The sequence below is a fragment of the Macrotis lagotis genome, chromosome 1, assembly GCF_037893015.1.
Source record: "Macrotis lagotis isolate mMagLag1 chromosome 1, bilby.v1.9.chrom.fasta, whole genome shotgun sequence".
In the NCBI taxonomy this organism is placed as follows: domain Eukaryota; kingdom Metazoa; phylum Chordata; class Mammalia; order Peramelemorphia; family Peramelidae; genus Macrotis; species Macrotis lagotis.
The window spans coordinates 24,231,426-24,258,842 of NC_133658.1; the positions used below are offsets into that span (position 1 = coordinate 24,231,426).

The 27,417-nt window shown below is 41.6% G+C and overlaps 1 protein-coding gene across 1 annotated transcript; it reads right to left on the reverse strand.

Annotated features, from left to right (window-relative positions):
* Window positions 1-988: 988 nt before the first annotated feature.
* SIGLEC1 (sialic acid binding Ig like lectin 1) lies at window positions 989-25,674 on the reverse strand. Its single transcript, XM_074188567.1, has 11 exons — window positions 25,567-25,674; window positions 13,521-13,589; window positions 12,396-12,761; window positions 10,829-11,125; window positions 7,719-7,985; window positions 6,438-6,692; window positions 5,108-5,407; window positions 4,365-4,622; window positions 3,599-3,907; window positions 2,679-2,936; window positions 989-1,332 (listed from the first exon to the last, which is right to left on the reverse strand). The coding sequence occupies exons 2-11, from the start codon at window positions 13,567-13,569 to the stop codon at window positions 989-991; spliced, it is 2,703 nt and encodes a 900-aa protein (XP_074044668.1). The 5' UTR covers window positions 13,570-13,589; window positions 25,567-25,674.
* Window positions 25,675-27,417: the final 1,743 nt, after the last annotated feature.

Sequence of the window (27,417 nt, forward strand, 5' to 3'; positions counted from 1 at the left end):
ATTGAAATTATGACTCAGTGTCTTCATCTGTAAATCTGAGATAGTGTCGACTAGTGCTTCCTGGAGACTTTCTTTTGAAGTCATTTTTTTCCGTGTATACTCAGTCTAATCTTGACAGGTCTTACCTTGGCCAGGTCCCTGTGTCTTTTTGCTTGTAGGGTAAGTTGAAAACCTATTTATATGACTAGTTGTGGGCTAAAAATTGGATGAATAGGCAGGTTTTGCTCCTGTCTGGAGGTTTCAGAATTCCCCTAGCTGGGCCATTGTTTACAAGCTTATTTTTCTTCCTCATGCATGCCAGAATATAGTATGAGAGACCTTGTTAGATGCTTTGAAAATCCTTGGCAAAATCCTTAGGTAAATCCTCAGAACTTCCCCATCTATACCAGTTGAATGATGTTGTACAAAATAAAAAGAGAGTCCTCATGTGACATGAGTGAATTGCTAGAAAACATTAGTGGTTTAGGATTAACTTGAAAGGTCCACAGTGGAGAGCTCCAGGGATCATCTTTGGTCCTATGGCTTTCACCATTTTATTAGTGATTTGGATGCTTATCAAATGTGCTTTAGAAGCTATCCTGTCTCCTCTCTTGTAGGTGGCTGAACTAACTACTGAACAAACTCCTCTTCAACCTGGACTTCTTTCTCTCACATATTATTCCTCCCATATAATAAAACTACACCCTAAGCCACCCTTTCCATGTGCTTCTCTCACTACCCTCCCTCACAGATCCATTAAAAAATCAATCATCACTCAGTCAATGGACATTAATTAAGTGTCTCTTCTGTGCCAGATACTATGCTAAGCATTGGGCAATTTATATACATTATTGTATTTAATTCTTTCAAAATTCTCTTTTGATATTGAGAACCCATTTTAGTTAAGAAAAATGAGGTTCAGGGGTATCCAGTGATTTATCCCTGGTCATGCAGCTAACATGTGCTATTAGAAAAATGTCTCCTGGCTTCAAGTTCACTTCACAGCTGCCTAGAAGGAAAGATCAACAGAGAGAGGAGAGACACACTCACCATGAACCTGAAAAAAAATCATGGTGGAGGCTGAGCCGTAAGCATTAGTGGCCTGGCATCGGTAGTTCCCAGTGTCTTCTAGTCTCAGATCCTTGATTTCCATCCTCAGGGAGTTAGGGCTGGCTTCTACCCAGAACTGCCTGCCTTCCAACGACCTGGAGCTGAGACTGGAAGCTACCAACTCTTCTCCATGGAACAGGGCCATTGATGCAGGGGGATTGCTGTTCACAGTGCACAGGAACACGGCCACTTGGCCCCCAGTGGTGTCCAGGAAGGCAGAGAGACGAGGGGAGTCTGGAGGATCTGGAGGGTGAAGAGAGCAATGGTTAAGTTGATGTCCCAAACCCATCACCTAAGTATGTCCTCATCATAGCCCTAATAATAGCTAAAACACACTTTCAATCATATAATCCAACCTAAGTTCCAAGCTATATTCTAGCAACTCCCCAAACAGTGCCACAATCCAAACTGGCCCATCCTAATCTCAGACAAAACCTCTGCTTCCTGAAACACTTCCTTATTGGCCCTCACATTGTAGGCCATAATTAATTCACGCCCGATTCCAGAATTACAAAACATCAGAGCTAGAAGGGGCCTTAGTGGTCATCTCATCCAACCCCCTCCTTCTAGCGAGGAAGGAAACTGACACCTATACAAGTCATGGGTGACTCTTCATGATCCTTTTGGGGATTTTCTTGGCAAAGATGCTAGTATAGTTTGCCATTGCCTTCTCCAGCTCATTTGGCAAATGAGGAAACTGAGGTAAGCAGGATTAAATGATTTGCCCAGTCACACAGCTAGAAAATGTCTGAGAGAGATTTGAACTCAAAAAGATGCATCTTCCTGCCTCCAGCTCCAATACTGTATAGAATATGACACTCCTAGCTGCCTAGAAAAACTAAGTGACTTTCCCATGGTCACATGACTAATAAATGGCAAAGGTAGGACTCAAACTCAAGTCTTTTTCCAAAGCCAACGCTTTTCTTCACACAGTTCTACACTGTATGACCACTGACAAATTTCTTAACTTCTCTAAGTCTGTTTTCTCACCTCTTAAATGGGAAAAAGAATATCTGTACAGCGAAGATAAGGAAAATTGCAATATAATCATAGGCTATTCATCCCAGAAATATTCCCTTGACCTCAGCATTTTCCAGACACAGCCCTCCCCAAACACCTCATCTGGCCACATTTCATATCCTGATCATGTCCCTAAATCACACTCAGATAGCCTGAGTCTGGACCCAGTGCGAAAGCAAGCCTCAGTCCCCATGCCAGAGCTAACTTCAACCTTAATGCCAAAGCTAGCCTCAACCCCAATGCCAGCATAAGCTTCAGCCCCTCAGCCTCAATGGCACAGTTAACCTCAACTCCAATGCCACACTAGCCTCAGGCCCAATGCCAGAACTAGCCTCAACTCCAATGCCAGAGCTAACCTCAGTCCCAGTGTGAGAGCTAGCCTCAGCCCCAGTGGCAGACTTAACCTCAACCCCAATGCCACAGCTAGCCTCAACCCCAGTGGCAGAACTAGCCTCATATCAAACCTCACCCTCCCAGGCACTACCTCCCTCTTCATCCTCCCAACCCTAGTCCACCTTCTTAAGCCAGATGTTATCCCACCCTAGTTGGCCCCTTTGCCCTTCACTCACACAACACTTTCAGGGCCACTGAGGTGGAACTCTTCTCCCCTATTTCGGTGCTCACGTGGCAGGAGTAAAGGGCAGCATCTCTCCTAGCCACAGGTTGAAGAACCACAGTTTCTTGTGACCCGTGGGCCCACTGGGTCCCATCCCGGAACCAAGTGAAATTCATAAAACTCTTGTTTGACTCTCGGCTCACAACACAGGTCAGATTGGCCTCTTCGCCCTCCTTCACAGTAGTTGATGGAAAGATGACCAGATTGGTAGCTAGGGAGGAGATCAAAGTCATGGAGTCAGGGATTGCCTCCACACCTAATTGTGTCTGGTCCTCCCAGACACAAAAGATGGGACTGATCATCACATCACTCCCTTGGTCTCCATGTTGACTGTTCCCAAGAGAGATCAGGGATAACATTGACTTTATCAGTCCTTCTACCTCCACACTGAAATACCCAATACTTAATTCAGAGCTAGTAGGGTGGTAGCTCATCTGTATCAGAGCTGGAAATTTGTACCCTGGGACGTTAGCTTTCAAAGTCCTTAGCAATTTGACTGTAATGACCTAATTCAACAACTCCATTTTAGAAATGCGTAAACTAAGATACACCCTGAGCATACTGAGCTCATCCTAGACATAGTTCTCTTTTCCTAGAACCACTCTTTTTCTCTTACGTTTTTTGACTAGATTCACAAATAGTTCCATCCAAGTCTATGTCATCACTAAGCCTCATTCAGTTGCCATTGGACCCACCAGGATTCATTCTCCCTTTCACGAAGTTCTTGGTAGCACCAGTCCGTCCCACTAAACCACTGCTCCTTCCCCCTTTATTATTCCTAACTACTTGTCCTTGGTCCCTCATCCCATCTCTCCATCAATCCCCCAACGTCCATCTCTCCAATTTTCCTAAAGTATCTTCCCAAATACTCACTATGGGCTTCAAAGGCCATGGAGGCTATGGAATTGCCAAGGGTATTGGTGGCCTCGCATGTGTACTCCCCTTCATCCTCCAGCACCATATCACGGATCTCCACACGGAGGGAATTGGGACCAGGGGTTGCCTGAACCCGGGGATGGCTCTGTCCACCCCCACCCCTACCCTGAGAGGTGGCCACCAGTCGGGTTTTTTGGAGCAGCCTCAGATCAGCTGGTGGGTTGCTATCCACTCTGCACAAGAGGAGGCCCAGCCTGCCAGCCTCCGTGTCAACCAAGGCAGTAAGTATGGGTTGTCGTGGAGGGTCTAGAAGTAAGAAAACGGCAATGGAGAAGTGAGGAACCGTGAGTATGCAATGATGACTATTCTGTCAGACTCAGTTGATTGTTGTCCACACACACACACACACACACACCATAGTTATTGGCATGTTTTCTCATCCATTAGATTGTGAGCTCTTGAGAGTAGGAGCTATCCCTGAAACCTAGCATATACTTTTTCTGATATATGACAGACATTTAATTAATGCTGATTGAATTGAATAAAACTAGAATGAGAGCTCCTGAAGGACAAGAACAACTTTTCTTTCCCCCAGCCCCTATCTTCAGGTCCCCACCAGTGTCTGCCATGGAGCCCAGGAACCAACAGGTGTTCAAGAAAGAATTGCTGGGTAGATGAAATTAGACAGATGGAGGCAGAGAGGCCAAGAAGATCCCCAACCCACAGCATTCCCTCCCCATCCCCAGCCTTGGGGTGCACTTACAGAGAATAGTAAGGGCAGCAGGAGGTGAGGTCCGGCTTCTACCCAGGCTGTCCTGGGCCTGGCAGTGGTAGGAACCCGAGTTGGTGCTGAGCACCTTGGGGAAGGTGAGAATGCTAAGAGGTCCCTCCTTCAGCCATTTTCCATTCCGGTACCAGGTGTAGAGGATATAGGGCTGATCACCCTGGGCAGCCACACAACTCAGTGTCACTTCTTTGCCCTCTACTACCTCAGCAGCTGGCTGGATTCCAACCCAGGCTGCTACAGAGAATCAAAGGGAAAGGGTCAGGTACCATATCAATGAGCTCATCTGAACTCCTACTTAACAACTGCCCCCAGTCCCAATCTCCTGCCTCTGAGACTCTGTTCAGGCCTGAAATAGGCTTCCTCCCCTTCACTCTCAAGCTTCAGGCTACCTGGAACTTAACTCTATATCCCCTACTCCAAGAAGTCTTCTGGGATTTCTCCTTTCCCCATCTTGTTTTCAAATTTGAATGAGCCTTCTTTTCTTCTTGGGACATTTTTTTTTAATTCCAGGATCTATTCATTATTTGTTTGTTTTACAATAGAGGTTCCCAGAGAGCAAGTTTTTTTCCCCCAAAGGGTTTACTCTGTATATACAAGTAAAAGCTACCCTCTGGGAAGCCCTTTGAGATCCTTGGAAGACTGTTCATAGTGAATGCTTCCTGCACCCTTAACCATGACTGCCCCACCACCACCACAGCCTGAGTGTCACCCTTACTTACTGTAAGCTCTGAGGTCATAGTTGGAGGTGGCCTTCCCAAGGACGTTGATGGCCTCACACTCATAGTCTCCACCATCATCCTCCTCCAGTCCCCCAATAATCAAACGCAGCAAGTTGTAACCACTAGAGACACTAAAACGTTGGCTGAGTGTGTCTTGGGAATTAGAGGAGGCCAACACCTGGCCACCATGACGAAGGGTCAGATTGGCTCGGGGCTCGCTGTCCACAGAGCAATGGATTATGGCTCTCTGGCCCTTCTGTGTTTCCAGGAAGGAAGTGAGCATGGGGACCCTTGGTGGATCTGCAAAGAGTAATGACTAAAGCTGAATGGCCTGGTCCAGGGGCCCAAAGAAGACAAGGCCTAGGGGAAGAATGGTGGCTTCCTCCAAGAAGCCTGATGGGATTTCACCAAGAAGAGTTACTGGCTTCCTCATGCCTAATCTTTCTTGGACTTAGACACCCCATGGTTGCTGCCATCTATAGGATCTCCAGGATGCCTTTACATCTATGGAGGATTATGGTGCCACCTTTAAAAAATCTATCACATTGGAGAGAAGCTACACACACATACACACATACACATAGACATACATACATACATACACACAATGTGAATCATTTAATAGCTTAAAACTACATCAATGTTTTGGGGACACCCTATACACACACACACACACACACACACACACACACACACACACACACACACATATATATATATCTAGCTATATATGGATGTATATATATATATATATATAGCTATATATAGATGTGTGTGTGTGTGTATATATATATATATATATATATATATATATAAATATATCTTCATATAGCACTTTGTTTTCCCAAAGGCTGGAAATTAAAGTATTATTTCCCCATTTCATCAATGGAAATTGAGGTGGAGAAGATAAGTGACTTTCTCAAAGTTATACCACTGTTGGGTCTCAGAATCACAGAATTTCACCATTGGAAGTCACCCTATCAGGCTATTATGGGAAAGGATGGGGAAGGTGAGGGTGGTCCAAGGCAAAAAACTGGAGAGTTCAGAAGGCCCAGGCATCAGACTGAGTGGAGCTCACAGAGAGCAAACCATTCTCATTCAACAGATAAGAAAATTGTTCCCTAAGGAAAAATGGCTTTCCCAAGGTCTCATAGTCACTGTGTGGAGTCGAGATGAGACCTTATTTTCTTGGCCAGGGCTATGTTCACAACTTTGAGATGCTACTGCTTTTGTCATGATGACAGACAGATCACATCACACTCCTCTACTGCCAAAGGGCCCACTTCACCCCTTTGAGCTCCGAACTCAGCCCAGGATGAGAACTACTCACATGTAACCACTAGATTAGCAGGCAGGGAGGTCTTGGCACCCAAAGAATTCTCCACTTTGCAGAAGTAGAAGCCAGAGTCGGCACTGCTGACTTGAGAGTACACAAGAGTCTGGGCAGCCAAGTCCTCTATCCACACGTTGTTCTTGAACCAGCTGTAGGAGGCATTCTGCTGGTCCCCCCCAGGCAGGGTGCAGGTGAGTGTCACCGCCTGCCCTTCCTGGATGATCCCAGGTGGGTACACTCTGATCAATGGATCTAAGGGGCAAGAGGTACAGGATGAGGAAGGGAAGAGACCAGGCAGGATCTCTGAGACCATGAGCTCCCTCAGGGCACGGCCTGTGTCTCTCCCATAAAACCAGCGTAGGGTAGCTAGGTGGATCACTCGATAGAGCACTGACCCTGGAGTCAGGAGGACATACATAACTATTAAGTATCTGAGACCAGATATGAACTCAGGAGGGTAAATTTTCCTGACTCCAGATCTGATGCTCTGTGCACTGTCTCAGCTTTGTATGTATATATATATATATATATATATATATATATATATATATATATATATATATATATATATCCAATTAAGTTCCTAGTCTATGACAACTATTCTGTTAAGTGTTGGGAATACTAAGAGGCAAAAGAAAAAGTCCCTGCCTACAAGGAATATTCCTAGAAAATGACAAAAGCAGGATTTGAACCCATCTAACCTGAGTTTAAATCCGCTTTTTTTAATCAATCCTAAAGCCACTACATTTTCCCCAGTGACCTAAACAGTGCTCTGCACTCAACAGGCAAAGAATCAATGTTTGCTAAATTGAATTAAAATCTAACCTAACCCGTCTGGGCCCCTGGATTGAAACCTTTCCCACCTCTCTTAGCCTGTCCTATAGACCTAGTGGTCCCCTCTGGTCCTAACCTATGGACCAGTTCTTAGCTCATCAGCAAGGTTGAGGTGACAGAATAGGGCTAAGGTCCCTGAATTTCTACCCAGAAGAGGGGTCTAACTTCACCCATTTCCCAGGTCAGCCCAAGGTGGCTTACCTTCTCTTAGCAGAGGATTTTCTTTTTTTATTTTTTTTGTAAGGCAATGGAGTTAAGTGACTTGCCCATGGTCACACAGCTAGGTAATTTTAAATGTCTGAGGCTGGATTTGAACTCAGGTCCTTCTGACTCCAGGGCCAGTAATCTATCCACTGCACCACCTAGCTGCCCACAAGGAAGGATTTTCTAGAATCCCATGGGGACCACACCATAATATCATAAGCACTGGTTGGAGGAACTCACCAAAGACAGGGACAGTGATGGGGACAGCTGCCCTGGTGCCCACCACATTCTCCACCTCGCAGGAGTAACTCCCATGGTCCTCCCATGTGACCTTGTTCACATGGAGCACTTCTTGGTTGGCATCATAGGGTACACCATCTTTAAACCACCTGAAGGCAGTGGGCTTAGGGTAGCTGCCATTGATGTGGCAGGTGAGCATAAAGGAATCCCCCAGGTGGATGTTTTGCTTGGAGGGTCTTAGAAAGACCTCTACTCCTCTGGGGGCATCTAAAAAGAGATGAGAGAGTGACTTAAGGTACAAGTTCCATCAGATGGTGAGGCCCTTGGAATTAGGAGTTGAAATCATCTTACAGTCTTCCTCCTTACTAATCCATGCCCCTCTTCTCTATGGAAATTCCCTTCTTCCAGAAAGCTCTCTCCCTGATTAACCCAGACTTTGTATCTTTACTCTGTCCCCTCAATACTGCCTCACTTCTGGGTTATTGAGTTCTAAAAACTACTATTACTCTTCTTGCTCAATTGATCCATCATAGGGTCCCAGAGCAAGCTACCTAAGCACAAAGATTATCCATACTGTCCCGTGTCTGCACCAAAAGTCCTTACTTGCAACAATGCCAATAGGCATGAAAATATTAGGGAAGGGAGAAGTTACTGGTTATTCACGCTCTCCTCTCAGCTCTATTAATATCCTGAAATACCTTCCCTCCTCTCTTCTATCCAGCTAAATATTCCCTTTTAAATAAGTTGCTCTTAAAAAAGGCCCGGTTGCCAACCCACTCTAGATTTTCTAGATGATCTTTGCCCAAACAGATCTCTCCCTCTTCTGGATTCCTAAGGAATTTAAGAATACTTGCTTTTATTTTTTTCTATTTCATGAATCAGTCTGTTCCTCCAACCAGTACTGCTGGTGAAGCTATGTTTAGAGATATTACGTAAAATTCAAATTTTAAGAGTTAATTTTTGTGGTTCAGTCGTATCCTGGGTCATCTTGCCCCTTTTTGTTGTTTTCTTACGAAAGATATTGAAGTGGTTTGCCATTTCTTTCTCCAGCCCATTTAACAGATGAAGAAATGGAGGCAAACAAGATGAAGTGACCTGCCCAGAATCACACAGCTAGTAAGTGTCTGAGGCTGGATTTGAACTCATAAAAAGGAGTCTTCCTGATTCCAAGCCCAGTACTCTATTCACTATGATATAAATTCCTTTACAATAGGCATTCTGCATCCAGAGCAAAGTAATTGGATATACAAAGACTGTGAAGTGATTTTTTAATAGTATAAAGATGGTGTTGTGGAGAGGAGAAGGAAGAACAAAAAGTACACGACATTATAGTAATGTCATGGTCCGCAGTGTTACACACTCTGTCAAGGTACTGAACCATTATGCTGACGTTTTTTTCCTCTCTCTACAAAATACTGTTTGTCACATAAGATGACTCTTGGTGGGGGGGGGGGGAGAAGATAACTATGATGGTGGAAGAAACAGAAAATATCAATTAAAACATTATAAAAATAGTTTTTTCAACTATAAAATTTCTTCTCTGATTAGAAGTCTCTGTTGGATTTTTAGAAGGCTAGGTCTTGGGGGTCTTATATTTTTTTGTTTGATTGCTGTGTAATATTTCTATTTCTGTTGAGTCTTGAGGAAAAATACCAGCAAGGGCAAAGCAGGGCACCTCAAAGAGCAAAATGACCTTCAAAAAGCTGAGAAGACTCAGATGAATAATAAGCAAGGGAATGGAAAGTCTAGAGCAGTTACCCATTGACACTGGGGCAGTCTCAGAAACCACTGACAGCTCTTAGACCAACTCAGGATTCCAGGAAAGGGTTAGAGTAGGAAATGGGTAGAGACTATTATTGGCTTAGGTAATAATTAGCAACGCTTAAGGATCAGTGAGAAAGGCACCAAATGATACCTAGGTGTTTAATGATTTTTTTAATGTAATGATTAGATCTTATCCCAATCTCTTTTTTAAAATTTTTTTCATTTATGACAATGGGGTTAAGTGACCTTCCCAAGGTCACACAGCTAGGAAATTATTAAGTATCTGAGGACAGATTTGAACTCAGGTCCTCCTGAATCCAGGGCTAGTGCTCTACCCATTGCATCACCTAGCTGCCCGTTTAATGGTTCTTTAAATCTTGCCTCAAATATGTCACTGATTTAAATGTAATAAGTAATTCTAGTGAATGGGAGTGGGAGATACTATTTATACTATTAAAAAATCATTTAACAGACTCTCTGTATGTCCAATTACTTTGCTCTGGTTACAGAATGCCTATTTTAAAATTAGTCTGATTTTTTAAAACTGCCTTTCTAAACTCCAAGCAAAAGGATAAATGGATATAAAACTGTGTACAATTTCCTTTTAATCCATTTTCTTCATCTAAAGCTATTCCAGCCCAAGGCTGTAGCACAGGTACCACAATCCACCCTTCCTCTTATCTCTCCTCCCCGCACCACTGAGGAGGCAGTTCCCAAATAATAGACAAAATATCCAGGAGGAAATCATAGTCTTAGGAAAACTAATCCTGTACCTTACTGAGACAGAAAACCTAGAGTTTCACAAATAGACTGTGATCTCCCTAAGGGTAGAGACCTCCTCCCTCTTCTAGTTGTAAAAAAATAGTCATTGATTTACTATTTGGCTCATTTGTCTTTATAATTAAGTTTAAATTACTTATTTCCATTTGGCTTACTTTACATTTATCCATAGAACTTTCCTCCTTTTCATTAAATTTTCATTAAATTTAGTTAACTAGTTTCTTTTTTATTCAAATTCAGTAGCAAAAGGACTTTTTGTCTGATTTTTTTAAGCAAGGAAGACATGATTGCTTCATCTTCCAGCACCTGCCCCATCCTAGGAAAGGTGTATACTATCAGCCTTGAAAGACCTAGCTATGATTAGGTTGGCAGTTTACATTAGTCTGAAAGGTGACGGAATCTTTTCTTTAGAAAGAGGACAGCAAGCCCAGAGATATTTTACTAGGGAAACTTAGGAATAAACTGAGGCCTTAGAGACCCCAAAGTAGAGACCCCCCCGATACTGAGAGCTAAAGAATTCAGAATTGCCCCAGAGGCTGCCAGGTTGGGCACTGGACATCACTCACACTGCACCTGAAGGTGGATCTCTCTTTGACTCTTCTTCCCTGCAGCAGAGAATTGGCAGCTCAGCATTCGACCATGGTCATGCCAGGTTACGGCAATAGCGAGGCTTTGTTGGTAGATGATGCTAGTGGGATCCAGTACCTGGAACTGGCTAATGTTGAAGTGTTCAGAGTCTTGACCAAGCCAGGAGAGGGAGGGCCCAGCCTCAGGACACACATAGGGGGTGGAACAATTGAGAGTGACTTGTGTGTTTTCTTGAAGAACAGCAGGGGAGGCAATGCTAGGGGCGCTGGGTTCATCTGGGGGTGGAAATGGGACATGTAAAGACTGGTTCACCCCTAGATCCCTCTCCCACTCCCTGAAAAATAATCCCCATTGATGGAGTACAGAAAACAGGGTAAGTACCTTAGAAGGAAAAGTATGCGTACCTATCCCTATACCTCTGGTTCCTGAATATGTCTAAACCTTTTTCTGAAACTCCACACATTTCCCTCTGACCTCTGAACTGAATTCAGGCCTACCAGAAGGAAGGAGAAGGGTAGAAACTGGAAATGAAGATAAAAATAAGAATCGGGGGGGTTAAGAGATGAATCATGGGTCCGAAATTTTGGAACGGACATGAATTGTCATATTTTAGGAAGCATGTTGACAAGCTTGAGCCTGTTCAAAGAAGGATGATGAACATGATGAAGGGACCAGAGAGAATTTCACCTTAGGAACCACTGAAGGAAGTTGAGGAGACATTCCCTAATCATTGTATACAAGCAAAACTAAATCGGTTCTACTTGACCCCAAAGGACAGAGCTAGGAGCAGTAGATACATGTTTCAGAAAGGGAGATTTAACCTAAATAGAAGGATAAACTGCCTAACAATGAGAGTCTTCTCAAAATGGAATGATCGGAGGAGGAGGAGGAGGAGGAGGAAGGAGAAGAAACCAAAATTTACATATAGGGATTTTAAGATTTCAGAAAGTTTCATCTGTGTTATTTCATTTGCTACAACAATCCTAGTATCATCATCATCATTATTATTATTACTATTATCCCATTTTATAGATCAGGAAATCAAGACTTTGAAAAGTTATGTGACTTGCTCATAGTCACACAACTAATAAATGTGGATTTCTCCTCAATGGAGCTCAGCCAAAAAAGACTGGGTGACCACTTTGTCATAAATGCTTAAGAAGATCCTCTTTCCTTTAAGAATTGAACTAGGTGGTCTTGGAAGTCCCTTCTAACTTGAAAATTTTGTGATTTTTTTTTTACTGAGCCTAAAGAGTAGAGATGAGGGATCCAGGAAAGGAGAGATGCAAAGGAATGTGTGGAGTCATTGTTTAAAGACTAGTACTGAGAGGAGACAGTCTTTAAATAGTGACTATATAATTTATCAGGGATGCTAAGAGCAATGCAGAGGGAATTCTTGGTCAGGAACGGGTTGAATTAGAGATGATCTCCAAAATCTCTTCTAAATATGAAATCCTATGTTTCAATGAGAAGAGAATCATTTTAAGGGGTGAAGAATAGGAGGGAGGAAGGGATAGAGGATGGTTCTACTCTCCCCAGTCTCACCAGTAACCTTGATTGTAGTGCTCATCTTGGAAGTCCAGCTGTCTGCCCCAATGATCTCAAATCTAAAGGTGTAGAGCCCATTGTCATCAGAACTGAGCTGTTGTAACAACAGATTGCAGGTCTTCTGCTCAAGGTCCCCCTGCCACACAGCCCGACCTTGGAAATGCTTTTCTACCTCTTCTGGTTTTTGAGAATGGCTTACCACCTTCTTTTTGGAAATGTCTGAATAGTCATAGTACCAAATGGCCGTGATTCCTTTGTTTGCTATCACATTACTAGGGTAGTTAAAAGTACAGGGGATGACCAAACAGGAGCCACTGACACCATGAACATTTTCAGGGACGGTCACTTCCCAGGAAGCCAGGCCTGAGAGGATAAAAGAGGGAAAAGATAAATGGTTGGGGAAGAGAAAAGTCATTGATTTCCTAAACATCCTTATGGGGTGATCAATTCCCAAGATTCCAGGTCTCATGGTAAAGCATAAAGGGTAAAGGACCATGGCATCAGGGAGATGAATTGGATTAAATGAGGGAGACTGTGCAAAGCCTCCTGCCTCACTTTCTTCTCCAGAACTGTCTGGTTCCAGTGGCCAGATATGGTTCAAAATGACTGGAGATGGCCCTGGATGCAGTGGGAGACCTTGGAGTTTACCAAGTAAGGAAGTAACAAAGTCAGACAGCAATGGACTGAAACTTGAGGCAAAGAAAAATGAGTAAGACAATTCAATTGCAAGGTAAGGGGGAAGTGTCCAGGGACTCAGGCCACTTGCCTCCCTCCATTTCACCAATCTGAGAAATAGACTCTCTAATTCAAGAAACTGAGAGATTTTTTTTTCCCACCTTGACAACCCCTCTCCTAAGAAGCACATGCTCCTTGGTCTTCCATTCAAGTGTACGCTCCAAGAGGGCAAGGAATATGTGTGTGTGTGTGTGTGTGTGTGTGTGTGTGTGTGTGTGCTATGAGAACTAAATGAGACCATGGATTTGAAAGTATTTAACAAAGTCCAAGACCCAAAAAGGTGGGGGGGGGGGTTAAGGGATGGGTAGGTTTGAGCTTTCTCCAAAAGTGGTAGTACAATGAAGAAGTCAGAAAATAGGGTAGTGACCTTCTCAGGGTTAGTTATACCTTGGTGGAAGGCAGATCCAAGGAGAAGCAGCCAACTCAACAGTAACATGGTCTGGTCCAGCAGGCTTCCTGGGGGGGCAGAAAGAAGAGAACTGGAAGGGAAACCCTTTCAGGAAAGGGGGTCACTCCTCTTGCCTTGAAGATCTTGTAGAACAAAGTGATTTATAAATCTGAAAGCCCTTTAGAAAGGTGGGTTCTTTTGTTTTTATAAGGCAATGGGTTAAGTGACTTGCCCAAGGTCACACAGCTGGGTCATTAAGTGTCTGAGGTCAAATTTGAACCCAGGTTCTCCTGACTCCAGGGCTAGTGCTCTATCCACTGCACCACCTAGCTGCCCCAGAAAGGTGGGTTCTTAATGTGAAAGTTACTACATGATTGATTGATTGATTGATTGATTGATTATCACAGATTTTGTCATATCATGCCACCCTGGCAAGGTAGAAAGAATGGGGTCCTGAGGGGGGTGGAATGGCAGTCAGAAGAAAGATGGTGCATATGTCAGATTCACAAGGCCTGGCAGGTTGAGGTTAGGTCAACAGGAGCCACCATACACATAGTCTTCCTGGACTCTTGTGCCATTGAATAACTTCTCTGGGCCTCAGACTCCATGTCTATGCAAAGGAAATAATAAATCCTGCTTTGATCACCTCCCAGAAGAGTCTATGAGGGTCCAATGAGACAATGGACACTCCAGACCCTCACTTCATCCATTCTCTCTGGCTGTCTCTCTAGCCTGGAATGATCTTACTCATTTGCTTTCTTCACTTCCTTTAGATCCCAGCTAAAATCCCACCTTCTATGGAAATCTTTCACCAATCCCTCTGAATTCCAGTGCCTTCCCTCTATTAGTCACCTCCAAGTTATCCTAAGACTGGTTTGTACATATTTCTTTGTTTATTGTCTTTTACCTCTTTTTTTGACCCCAGTGCCTTGGAACAGTACCTGTCTAGGAAGCAATTAATAGATGTTTACTGGCTGACTGACTGACTAGATTAGATGGTAAGAACCTTCAGAAAGCAGAGAATAATGACCAAGTGGAAGTTTGTGAGAGGCAGGGATGGGAAAAGGTGGAACCATCCTATCATAGAGTAAGAGCCAGAAACAACCTTCAGGGTCTTTGTCCTTCATTTCATCATGGATGTGGCCCATGGACTGATTTACTCAGAATCACACAAATAATAGATGTCAGACATGGGATTTTAACTCGGATGTTCCTGACTCCAGTCCAATCTAGCCATTCTTCCAAGCTGACTCCATTACTCATCTGATCCTGACAACTCCCCGTGAGAAATAGTTAGCAAGAAGAATTCACGTAGGATGGTTAGATCTTAGCATCCGATAGACCATTTGACGGAAGAGGAAGCCGAGGCTCAGAGAGTTACCAGAGCCCAGATCTTGTAGCATGCTACGATGAGAAAGGAGGATATTGAAAACCACATTAAGGAAATGGAGGGAAGTGGAGAAAGCAGAGGGGAAAAAGGAACCAGGGAAACATGAGGTACATTTGGCATATGAAACAGCTTTGTCCAAAGCCTGGTACCAAATGCTGACTCCAAAAAGGAGGAAGAACGGTTAGAAGTAAAAGATAGAAACCTGATTACAGCTTCCCTATCCGTCTTATGGCAAAAGGAAACCAAAATTATCTTTTTCTTGCAGTTTCCCAAGACTACTGCTCCTGAGGATAAGAAAGAAAAGAAGAATCACCAGGCAGGACTCCAAGGAGACAAAAATGACTTTGGATGTAGAATCACAGGAAGTTATTTTGAAACTTGACTTTTCTTTGTTGTTGTTCATCCATTTCAGACTCTTCAGACCCCATTTGGGGTTTTCTTGGCAGAGGATCTGGAGTGATTTGTCATTTCCTTCTCTAGCTCATTTTACATGTGAGGAAACTGAGGTAAAAATAGGGTTGAATGAGTTGCCAGTGTCATATTGCTGGGTCAGATTTGAACTCAGAAAGATGAGTCTTCCTGATCCTCTGTGTATTATGGGGCCACCAAGTTGCCTCTTGGCTCTGCTACCAACCACAAATCCATAGGATCATGGTGTCCTAGATCAAGAGCTGAGACCACAGAAGCCATCAAGTCTATTATTTCATAGATGAGAAAGTTGAGACCCAAGAAGCCTGGTGAGCATCAGAGACAGAATTTGAACCCAAGTCCTCTGCCTCCAGGACTATTCAATGTGCCACACTGATATTCAAACTAACAAATATTTATTAAACACCTACTGCAAGAAAGGACTGTGATTGAGGCTGAATATGCAGAGACAAAATAAAATGAAATAAAATAAAATAAAAGCAAAAAAGGGCTTACCCTCAAGGAGCTTATATTCAAATAGTGAATACCAAATGTAAAGATCTGGAAAGTCAAGATCATTTGAGGAAGAAGAAAATAGTAGCAATTAGACTTCCCACATGGTGCAGTGGACAGAGCACTAGACTTGAAGTCAGATAGACTTCAGTTCAAATCTCACTTCTGATATTTACTGTTAGCTGTGTGACCCTAGACAAGTGGCTTAACCTCGGTTTCCTCGCCTGTAAAATGGTCATGATGATAGTACTAACTTCTCAGGGGTGATATGGATCTCAAAATTTGTGGCAAGGAGAAGACATTTAACAAATGTTTGTTCCCTTTTCCTATATACACCTTCTCCCAAAGACTTGAGATACATGAGGGAATGCCAAGAACCGGCTAAAATGGAGAGTATATTAAGTCGTGTGCAATAAGCCTAGATAATAAGTAGACTGGATCTAGACTGTGAAATGTTTTTACTGACAAACCTAAAGTTCCCATTAAATTATAGAGGTCATAGGGAGTCAGTGAAGATTCTTGAACCAGGGAATGACACAGTCAGACTTCAGTTTTAAGTAGATGATTTGGGGAGTCTTGTGGAGAACAGCCTAAAAAGAGGAGAAATGAGAAGTCAAAAGAACTGGGAGGATTTGGGGGATAATCCATGCAAGAGGTGATGATAAAACACCTCCCCTCCCTAGATCTCAGTTTCCTCACTATAAAATCAAGATGTGGAATTAGTGATGTGGGATAGCCCTCTTTTGTTCTAAATCCTACAATTCAGGATTTCTAAAGCCTCACTAAGATAGTGAAGAAAGATCAAAGATGGGCTTCCCAATGTCCAACACAGTAGAAATTTAACAAATGTGTATTAGTCCTTGTACCTGAAGCGTCTAGTAATTAACACAATAAATATTTAAGAAGTGTTTGGCCATTGATTGGAGGATGGACTGAATGAATAAATGAATCTATATCTGTATCCCCCCAAATCTAACATGACATCTGGCAAACAATTGGCACTTGATTGCATGCTGAATGAATTCTTTCCATTCCTTGCACCTGGCATGGTGATGGTGCAGAGATGTTTAATGAACATCGATTAAACAAGATCCAGGATACAGCGTGAGCAGCCTTGGCGGTTCGGGTGCCGCTCATGTCCTACCTAATTTTCCAGCTCTAAATCCCAACTAAAGTCTCTTCTAGTTCTCCCTTTGCTATATGGTGGGAATTCCTTTTGTGTATAAGTTAGGCTAAATGGCTGCTAAGGCCCTTCTAACTCTCAAATAGAATTGAAGGTCATGGTACCTACATGTGAGCATGAGCCCTGAAGCCACATCTCATAGGCAGCTGTGGATGCATCTTTCTCCTCTATTTAAAGCCAAACATGAAAATATTTTCCCTGTTCACAAGGCCCCTTGCACTCACATTGAACCTCTTCTCATCCAATTCTGACTCATTTCTCCATTTCTTCTCTCTTTCAGAGGGGTCCCTAAGAGCCTAAAGAAGGAAAGGGAGCCTTATAAAAAGCCAGACTGTACAAGCAGAAAGAAGCCTGCATTTGGAAACAGGTGTTCTGGGTCCGAAACCTGATGCTCCACCTGTGTGAGGAATCTGGGTGACCCTGAGACATGAGGGGAGATTGGGCTAATCTAATCATTATTTTTAATATCTAATTCATGGAGGACGCCCTCCTCAGAATATTTGTAGATAACTGGAAATGAGTAAGTAAATAGGAAGAGTTTTAAATGAGAGGATAACAAGTACTATCACTTCAAGGTCTGAATCCCAAAGAAGTCATTAAAAAAAAGTGAAAAGCCACAATTATACAAATATATTTATAGGAGCTCTTTTCCGGTGGCAAAGAATCAGAAATTGAGGGGATTCCCATAATTGGGGAATGACTAAACCATTTGTGGCATGTGATAATAATGGAATATTAGTATGCTATAAGAAATGATGAGCAGGATACTCTCAGAAAAACCAGGAAAGACTTACATGAGCTGATGCAAAGTGAAATGTATTGTACACAAAGTAACAACAATATTATAGGATAATGACTTTTCTATTCTTAGTGATACAATGATCTAAGATCTATTTTTCTTGAAGTTTTTTTTGGGGGGGAAGGTCTATTTTTTTTTACAACATGACATGAAAATGTTTTTCATGATTATGCATGTCTTATGTGTGTCTATTGAATTGCTTGCCTTCTCAATGGATGAGGAAAAGGAAGAAAGAGAATTTGGAATTCAAAAGTTTTAAAAATGAATGTTAAAAACTGTTTTTACATGTAACAGGGAAAATCAAATTCTAAATTTTAAAAAGTACATAATGTTGGACACTTTGTTGGACATGGTCTTCTTATCAAATGCTTTTCTTTTGCCTTGATAGGGAGGTCAATGAAAAGGAAGAAAAGAGTGATCTAGAAACAAATTCTATAGATGAGGTGGCAAAGACAAAAAGAGGGGCAATGATTTGGTCAAGATCATATGATCTTGATAAATAAGTGCCAATGAAAAGCAATGGAAAGGGGCAGCTAGCTGGTGCAGTGGATAGAGCACCAGCCCTAGAGTCAGGAGGACCTGAGTTCAAATCTGACCTCAGACTTAATAATTACCTGACTGTGTAGCCTTGGGCAAGCCACTTAACCCCATTGCCTTGCAAAAACCTAAAAAAAAGCAATGGAAGGAAGTGTTCAGTTTCATTTCTTCTTGCAAAGTTTCTTCTGGGTCCTGGTTTCATTTTGTCCCCTGAGCATCATCCCAAGTTCCCTCTCAGGCTGAGACTATACGTGTAAAGTGAAAAGGAGAGAGGAATAAGGGACACAAGTAGTGGAAAGATCCAGGTCCTCTTTGGTGAAAAGGACCAAGATAGACAATTGAAGCTTAATGATTTAAGCTGGGGGGAGGTGATTCTCAAAAGAGTACACTATCTTATTCTAAAAAGAGCAAATGGTCAGATCATAAATATTTGCCAAGAGATTCAGAGTTAGAAGGAACTTCAGAGGCCAGGTGACCAGAGCCATAAAACGAATGAAGAAAATGAGTCACAGGAAAGGAAAGTGATTTGTTCAATGTTACACAAGCCAAATCAGAGGCAGGATTGAAACTTTGGTTTTCAGATTCCAGAGTTAATGTTTCTCTCATACCAAGATTCATAAATAGAAGGCCAACCTTGAACTTGGATTTCAGTACAGACCTTGATATTGATAACCTATGTGACTTTGGACATTTCTCTTAATTTTTACATGTTCAGTGATTATATCTGGCTCTCTGTGACTTCACAAACATACCGGAGTGGTTTGACATTTCCTTCTTCAATTCAACAGATGAGGAAACGGAGGTACCAGGGTCAAGTGACATGCTCAGGATCACATATCTAGCATAAAAGGCCAGATTTGAACTCATGGAAACCAAAATGAAAACTGCCAGGAATGTCACAGAGAAATTCCAGAACTTGGTCAAGGTTATTGAAATATTGAAAGAAATCAAAATGAAACAATTCAAGTACGGTGGAACCACAGTCATAATAACAGATTTGAATTCATGAAGACGAGTCTTTAGACGAGTCTTTGTGACTTCAGTCACAGCCTTCAATGAATCATGGCACCACCTAACTTTTCAGGATCCCTGTCAGATGTCAAAGATTTGAAATTACAAATAAGTAACTTTTCTAAATGGGAAGAGAGGGAAGTTTTCACACTAGGAATTCCTTATAATGAAGAAATATTGGGCCTGAGAGAGACAGACTGAGATAATGATAGAGTCAGAAAGAAAGAGATAGAGAGAAACAGGAAAAAAAGAATCAGATCGAGTCAGAAATACAGAAAGATAAAGAGACTGAGAGAAATAGGAGAGAGAAAGATAGAGATAGACAAAAAGAAATAGGAAAGAGACAGAGAGATAGAAAGACAAAGAGAGATAACGAGACAAATAGAAACATTAGCAAGAAGAAAGACCAAGACAGAGAAGAACAGAGTATTCCCAAATAATTTATCATTGGCTTTGAATTGTATTATATGAAATTCACATGGCAGATTTAATTTTCTGACCATATTTTCTTTACACTGATTAAACATTTGGTCCCTATACCCGGCTGATCAAGTCTGAAGAGCAGAAGGAATATTGGGGGTGTCGGGGTGGGGGGGATTTAAGCCCTGGTTAAATAGAGGCCACATAATGAGTAAGATGATCATGGAAAATAGAAAGTTTGAAGGTAATTGACATTAAATCATGTCTAATTTAATGACATCTGGATAACTGCCTGGATTTTCTATTTAGCTTGCGTAGTAAAATCAAACAGCCCAGGACCTCCCTGATTACATCCTGGAGAGTGGAACCAAAATATCTCAGAATTAGATAGGAGCTCAGCATTCACTTCAACCAAGACATTCCAGTCTCTGGGTCAGGATCTCTAAGGAGAAAGGATTCCCACAGTTGCCTGATGTCAAATCCAGACTTCTTTTTGCTAATTCCACCTGTGACTCCTAATTCCACCTTCTGGGAAATCTTTCCTGCATGATTTAGCCCTTTAAAGACTTGACCCCAGTTAGCTCATCTCCCTCAGGCTTCTCTCCAAAGTGCTCCCCTTCTTTCCCAAGTCCTTCAACCAATCTTTATGTGGCAGGAATGGAGTTCCCCTTTTTTGGGAAATCAGTATCTTTTAGTTTATCAATCCCTTTATTGTAAGGTCCAGATTAATAGTCATTATTCAAGTGATGGAAAGATTATATTGCTATTATATTACATTATATAAGCATAATAGAACATATTGCATTATAATTCCCATCCTATATAATATATTGTATTATATAATTGTGAGTATGTGCATTATATTTATTATATAATTTATAATTATATTATATAATGATATAGTGTGTATAAACATAATTATATAATTATATATTATATAAATATGACTATGTAATGTAATTACAGTATATGATTATGATCATATATAATATACCATATATAATTATGGTAGTAATTAATATCATTTCATATGATATGATATATTGCATAAATTATGATTATGTATGAATAAAATATTACATTATAGTAATTATATGATAGTACAATATATAATTCACTATATAATCATAATACTATATAATATATTACACATTATAATGATAAGTTATGTTGTTATAATGGTATATGATATATTGTATAATTATGGTATATATTAAATTATATATAAATACATAGTAAACATTATAGAAACTCCTTAATGTTTTCATTAAGGAGCAAACTTCATGGTCAGGATTCGAGTCCCAGTTCTGACAAATCCTGACTGTTTCACTGAGTCAATTTTATCCCATCTCCATGCCTGAGACCAGAAATACTAATCCTAGACCCACAGCATTCCGTTCTGTGGCCCAAAGCACAATTGTAATTGTAATTTGTGTCAGGCAAATGTAAATATTGAGTGAAATTATTTAAAAAGAGAACTGTGATTTTCTAAGTAAATGTGCTGTGCAGATTCTCAGGAATCCTTATGTTTGATTGATTGGCCTCCACTGAGGTTCACCCTATGGTTATAAATTGATGAGAAGGGAACAACCTGAATTGGCAAAGAGAGTTCTCTATACCAATGCAATCAAAGCTCAAGGACCTTTCCCCATCTCATTTCTAAGGTCATAATCTTTGAAAATTCCCTGAAGACTTGAGACTTTCATTGACTCACAGTCAGAAGACAGATTTTAATACAGTCAAGACCAGGTCTCTTTGCATTGGGCTGTACTCCCTCTCATAACTCACATTTATAAGGTTTTCAAAGTACTTTACATAATTATCTCATTTGATTCTTACCGCACATTGTGTTTGTTCACTCATTTCAGTCATATCTGACTCTTTGAGACCCCAACTGGGGTTTTCATGGTAAAGATACTAGAGTGGTTTCCTTCTCCAGCTCATTTGACAGAAGAGAAACTGAGGCAATCAGAATTAAATGACAACCAGGGTCACACAGCTAGGAAGTGTCTAAGGCCAGATTTGAACTCAGTCGTCCTGACTTCAGGCTTTATCCACTGCAATATCTAGCTGCCCCTCTTACAGTTTAAGGTAGATGCTATTCATTTGGTCATTTTAAAGATAAAGGAAGCTAAGCCTTACTCCTAGCAAATATCTAAGGTGGGAATCAAACCAAGATGTTTCCTGATTGCAGATCTCACCTGATTCCAAATAAAAAAAGTCTAGTCTTATAGCCTCAACTGATTATAATTCTCCAGGTGTAAGCTGCTGAGGACAAAGTACTTTGATATTCCTGCTCCTTTCAAGGCAGCCTAAATTCACTTTTTTCATTGTCTCAGTTTCAGTTCACTACTGACTCAGATTAGGCTTGTAATCTGCCAATCACCCCTCCCTCTACTCATCCTTCAGACAAACTACCTACTCAGCATCTCCCATTCATGGGGATTGCTTTACATTGAATTTCATCTTACTTGGTTTGTTCTGGCCTGTCAAATTCAGATTCTATCATGCAAAAGATTAGCACACCCTCCAAGCCTAGCTTGGGATGGGCTCAGGGTAAGAGATCAATTTGTGGAAATAGATTTGGAAACCAATGATTCCAAATTCTAAAAACCTATCAAGACCCCAGAGACTTGTAACATTAACTTCAGTTTCTAATAACATTTTACTGTTTCCAAAGCAGCAAATTTTCCCACTCCGATGAGAGGGAAAATTCTCCCCTCCCCACTCCCCAAAGACTAGGTGCCACTCTGCATCACAAGAACCTTGTGAAATAGATAGGGGAGGCATTATCATTCCCATTTTATAGATGAGAAAATAGAATCAGGAAATGAAGTTTGCCCAAAGTAACATAAGTCATGAATGACCCAGATCCTTTCCATAAAACCAGTACTCTTTCTATTACATTATAGTAATTATATGATAATACAATATATAGTCATAATGAAGTTAAACTCCCTGGGACTTTCATTTCCTGCCTCCATTGGTAAAAGTAATCTTTGTGGCCCAAGAGTATTAATACTATGAGGCAAGAAGGTGTTTGAGATAGAATTGATGGTGATAATGATGTTTGCCCTTCAGTCTCAAAGAAAACCATAATATCAAGGGGAGTGATACCATGACAAGCACTTGAATTGGATGTGAGTTGAGGGGGTGGTATGCTAAGTCACCATCCTCACTTTGTCCTCTAGAGTCATCTGGGTCCAGTGGCCAGATAGGAATCAGCACAACTTAGAGATGGCCTTAGATGATGCAGTGGGTAAAGTGCCAGCCCTGAAGTCCGAAGGACATGAGCTCAAACCTGGTCTCAGACACTTAAGTAGCTGTGTGACCCTGGGTAAGTCACTTAACCCTAATTGCCTCACATCCAGAAATAGAATTAGGGTTGGAATAAAAACCAAGGGTTGGACAAATTTTTGTATAAGGGATAAGTGTTAAGAATAGAGTTGACAGCAGAGTGAAGGAATGAAAGCTGACTTAAGGCAAGAGTTAGAAAATGGTTGGATTCAGGGAGGGAGCCAGGTCTGAGATCTGACAGATGGATGCCACTGTTCATCTCAGTGCTAAAGAAACCCCTCTACACACACTTTGGTTTGAACCTACACTCTTATCTGGGACAGGCAGACTGGCAAGTGAGATTTAGGTTGAACATGAAGCCAGCATTAAAATGAATGGTCAGAATCGCACTAGAAGACAAGTAAATAGGGTTCTGTTAAATGATGTGTGATCTGGAATAAGGTTTGAGCTAGAGTAAGAAGGATCAAGTACTGGGGATGGGTGTATTGGGGTTTGGAGCCGGGATGGGATTGAACAAATCATTAGATTTTTCTTTATGGCTAGACTTGAAAATCAGGATAGAATTGAAAGTTCAACTCTTTGTTGTTCTATTATATCTGACTCTCCATGACCCATTCCTTGGAAAAGATGCTAGAGTGGTCTACCATTTTTTTCTCCTGTTCATTCTACAGATGATGAAACTGAGACAAACAGGTTGAGTGACTTACCCAGTTTAAGCCACACAGCCAAGTGTCCAAGCTGAACATAAACTTATGAAGGTGTCTTCCAAATTCCAAGTCCAGTGCTTTTATCTGCTGCTCCTACCTGCCCTGGTGATGAAAGTTAGGGGTTAGAAAATTGGTTAGAGTCAGAATTGTTTTTCAAATCATAATTAGATCAAGATATTGGTATGCCGATGATATCAAGGTCAGCGATTGGTATGTAGCTATGGTCAGATTTAGATTCTGGGATTTGGATAAGGCTCAAGATTAGACAAGGAGATGAGGATTGAAAATAGGATTAGAAAATGGGGTATAGACAGCTCACAGAGTAAAGAAGTAACTTGGGAGAGAGTACTGAACCTGGAGTCTGGAAGACCTGAATTCAAATCCAGCCTCAGACCTTAAGCAACTTATTTAGCTTCTGTTTCACTTTTCCCATCTGTAAAATTGGGACAATTTAGCACCTAACCCAGGAGATTAAGTGGCACAATAGATCAGAGCACTCCAAGACCATGGAGTCAGAAGGACAGGAGTTTAAATCCATCCTCAGTCACTTAAGTCTTCCTAGCTATATGACCTTGGGCAAATCACTTCACCCTGATTGCCTCACATCCAGGGCCATCTTCAATATCCTGATTCCTAACCAACCACTGGACTCAGTGGTTCTGGAGAAGAAAATGAGTCTGGTGACTAAGCACAGTACCCCTCCTCAAATCCAATTCATGTGCTTGTCATGGTGTCACCTCTCTTCTTTGAAAATGAAAGACAAGTTCAAATCCAGTCTCAGACACTTAAATTACCCAACTGTGTGACCTTGGGCAAGTCACCTCCCCATTAGCTTGCAAAAACCAAAAATAAATAAATAAAATGAGGAACAAACATTATTAATTTAGGGGGTTGCTGGGAAAAAATAATTAAGATAATATTTATAAAGCACTTTGCAAACTTTAAATTGCTATATAAAAGCTGGTTACATCAATATTAAACTAAAGACTACCTCCCACCCCCACATTTCATAGATGAGGCTAAGTGACACAGTCATAGAACTAGGAAGTGTCTGAGGCAAGATTTGAACCCAGTTCTTGCTGACTCCTTGACTTTGCACTCTATTATTCTATACACACACACACACACACACACACACACACACACACACACACACATGTATATGTTTTTGCAAGGCAATGGGGTTAAGTGGCTTGCCCAAGGCCACACAGCTAGGTAATTATTAAGTGTCTGAGGCCAGATTTGAACTCAGGTACTCCTGACTCCGCACTGGTGCTCTATCCACTGTGCCACCTAGCTGTCCCTCTATATTATTTCTATGTATTAGAATACATCTTGGAACCTAAAATAAAGGCCTGACTAGGTGCCACTCTGCATCATAGGTCATAGAATCAGACCCACAAAAATGAAGTTTAATCTCCCCATTTTACAAAGAAGTAAACTGAGTTTGAGAGAGATGAATTGATTTGTCCAGGGTCACCCAGGTAGCAAGCATCATCAAAGAGGAGATATGAGCACAAGTCTTCTCACTTCAGAGCCAAAAGTTTTTTCCACCATAATACTTCACCTCCTGACCACTCCTAAAGGAGCTACCAGTCTACACAAGTGTAAGGAATTCCCACAAGAAACTTCTTCCACTGGTTCAGACCAAAGAAATCGATAAAGCCCAGAAGACGCCCTTCCCCAAAAAATGGCTTTCAGAAGAGACATTTCTTCCTTTAGTCTCTCCACTCATTCATCACCCTCTGTTCATCTTCCCTCACCAGAGGGGGAGAATTACCTTGATTTGGGACCCTAGGTGATGATTCAAATCCAAAAGAAGGGGAAAGAAGAGTACCCGGAGTCCAACCAGGAGTTTTTGACTCCTCTGATTTCCCTGGAACTCTGGTCCTCTTCAGTCTTAGGAAGATTATAAAACTGTTTGGGTGCTTCCTCTTTTCCCAAAACTACAATTACCCTCCCCACCTTCTCATTGGGAAGTAGTTAGTACAATTGCATAATGTCAGAACTCTGACTATACACCCTACCCTGAGAGAAACGAGTCTTTAGAGCCCCAGACAGAAGTCACACTCCAATTTGATCTGGTCCACTCCCAAACACTTTTGCTAACCATGAATCAAACAACAAATGTTCATTAAATGCCTTCTATCTGTCAGTGAGCTTATTAGGAGCCAGTCAAGTCATTACCTTCCTGATGTCATGGTCCTCTTTGAGAATGAAGGACAAATAACAGCTACTGTGAGTAGTAGTAGGAGCTTCCCAATTGGGAACCCAACTGGAACTGACCAATTGGTCAACACAGCTCTTTCTTCCTTCCTCTTTTTCTTCCTTCCTTTCTTTCTTTCTCTTTCCTTCTCCTCCCTTCCCTTTCCTTCTTCCTATCCCTTCCCTTTCCTTCTTCCTATCCCTCTATCCACATAAGGTGTCACACCTTACCTACTGGTGCTCTGCCCAAAGGAATGTAAATTTTGATCTTGTGAGCTACCTTGTGAGATACCTATGGGCTCTATAGATTCTTTCTTAAACCCAAATCACCCTGACTCATGGATTGGTCAATATCAGGCTGATATCAGGACAAAATGTAAGTGTAAATTGTTTCTGTTTGGGCCAGAAACCCTGAGAGGCTTCCCCTCCCAGACTGATTTTTTTTTAGCTAAGTAAAAGAAGCCATCCTTTGCTTCATTTCTCACCTAGCCTTAGGGAAGCTAGGTGGTTCAGTGGATAGAGCACTGGTCTTGGAGTCAGGAAAACGGGAGTTCGAATCCAGCCTCCTGACATTTGATACTTACTAGCTGTGTGATTTTGAACAAGTCACTTACCCTGATAGCCTCTCCTCCAGGGCCATCTCAGTCATCCTGATTCATATCTGCCGCTGGATTGGACCCAGATGGTTCTGGAGGAGAAAGTGAGGCAGGGGACTTAGCATAGCCCCCCCTTCAGGCCCAACAACTGGATTCCCTAGATCCCCAGATCCCCAATGACTCAGACCCCTGCCAAGAATTTAAGGCTTGTGACAAAATAACTTGTGCTTATGATATCTCTGAATGTGTAAAAAATTTGTGATATTATAAAAATAATAAGATAGATTTTAGAGGACTCTTCCCTGAGAAGATGCATCCCTCCTGGGATCATAGAATCAAAGAATCTCAGAACTGATAGAGATATCAGAGATATCCGGTCTAATCAATGGCTCCCATTATGCTGCAAGGTCATTGATTCAGAGCTAGAAGGGACCTCAGAGGTCATTGAGACTTCCATCCTCATTTCACTGATAATAATAATGCAAAGAGCTTTACATGGATTATATTAGAAGTTCCTAGAGGGCAGGAATTGTCTTTCACCTCCCAGCTTTACTCCCAGCACAGTTCCTGGTTCAGAGCAGGCACTTAATATTAATTAATTGATTATGACTTCTTTTGATCCTCACAACAGCCCTGTCAGTTGGATGTTATGATTATTATGATTACTACACAGCTAGTCAGAGCCTCAGGTAAGATTTGAACTCAAGTTTTCCTGGCTCCAAAACTAGCATCTCTATCCATCATCCTACTACAACTTTTGAATGACAACTTCCAATGTGTTTGTTTCCTCCTTAGATAGTTGCAGTAAATTTTCAGGCTTTATTTGATCA

Excerpts from the sequence above, each read along its gene's own strand:
- SIGLEC1 (XM_074188567.1), bottom strand. The coding sequence starts at position 13,569 with ATGTTACTGTTGAGTTGGCTGCTTCTCCTTGGATCTGCCTTCCACCAA. Across the intron at positions 3,908-4,364 it reads TGCTGCCCTTACTATTCTCT|ACCCTCCACGACAACCCATA; the intron begins GTAAGTGCACCC and ends TCTTACTTCTAG. Across the intron at positions 2,937-3,598 it reads CATGGCCTTTGAAGCCCATA|CTACCAATCTGGTCATCTTT; the intron begins GTGAGTATTTGG and ends TCTCCTCCCTAG.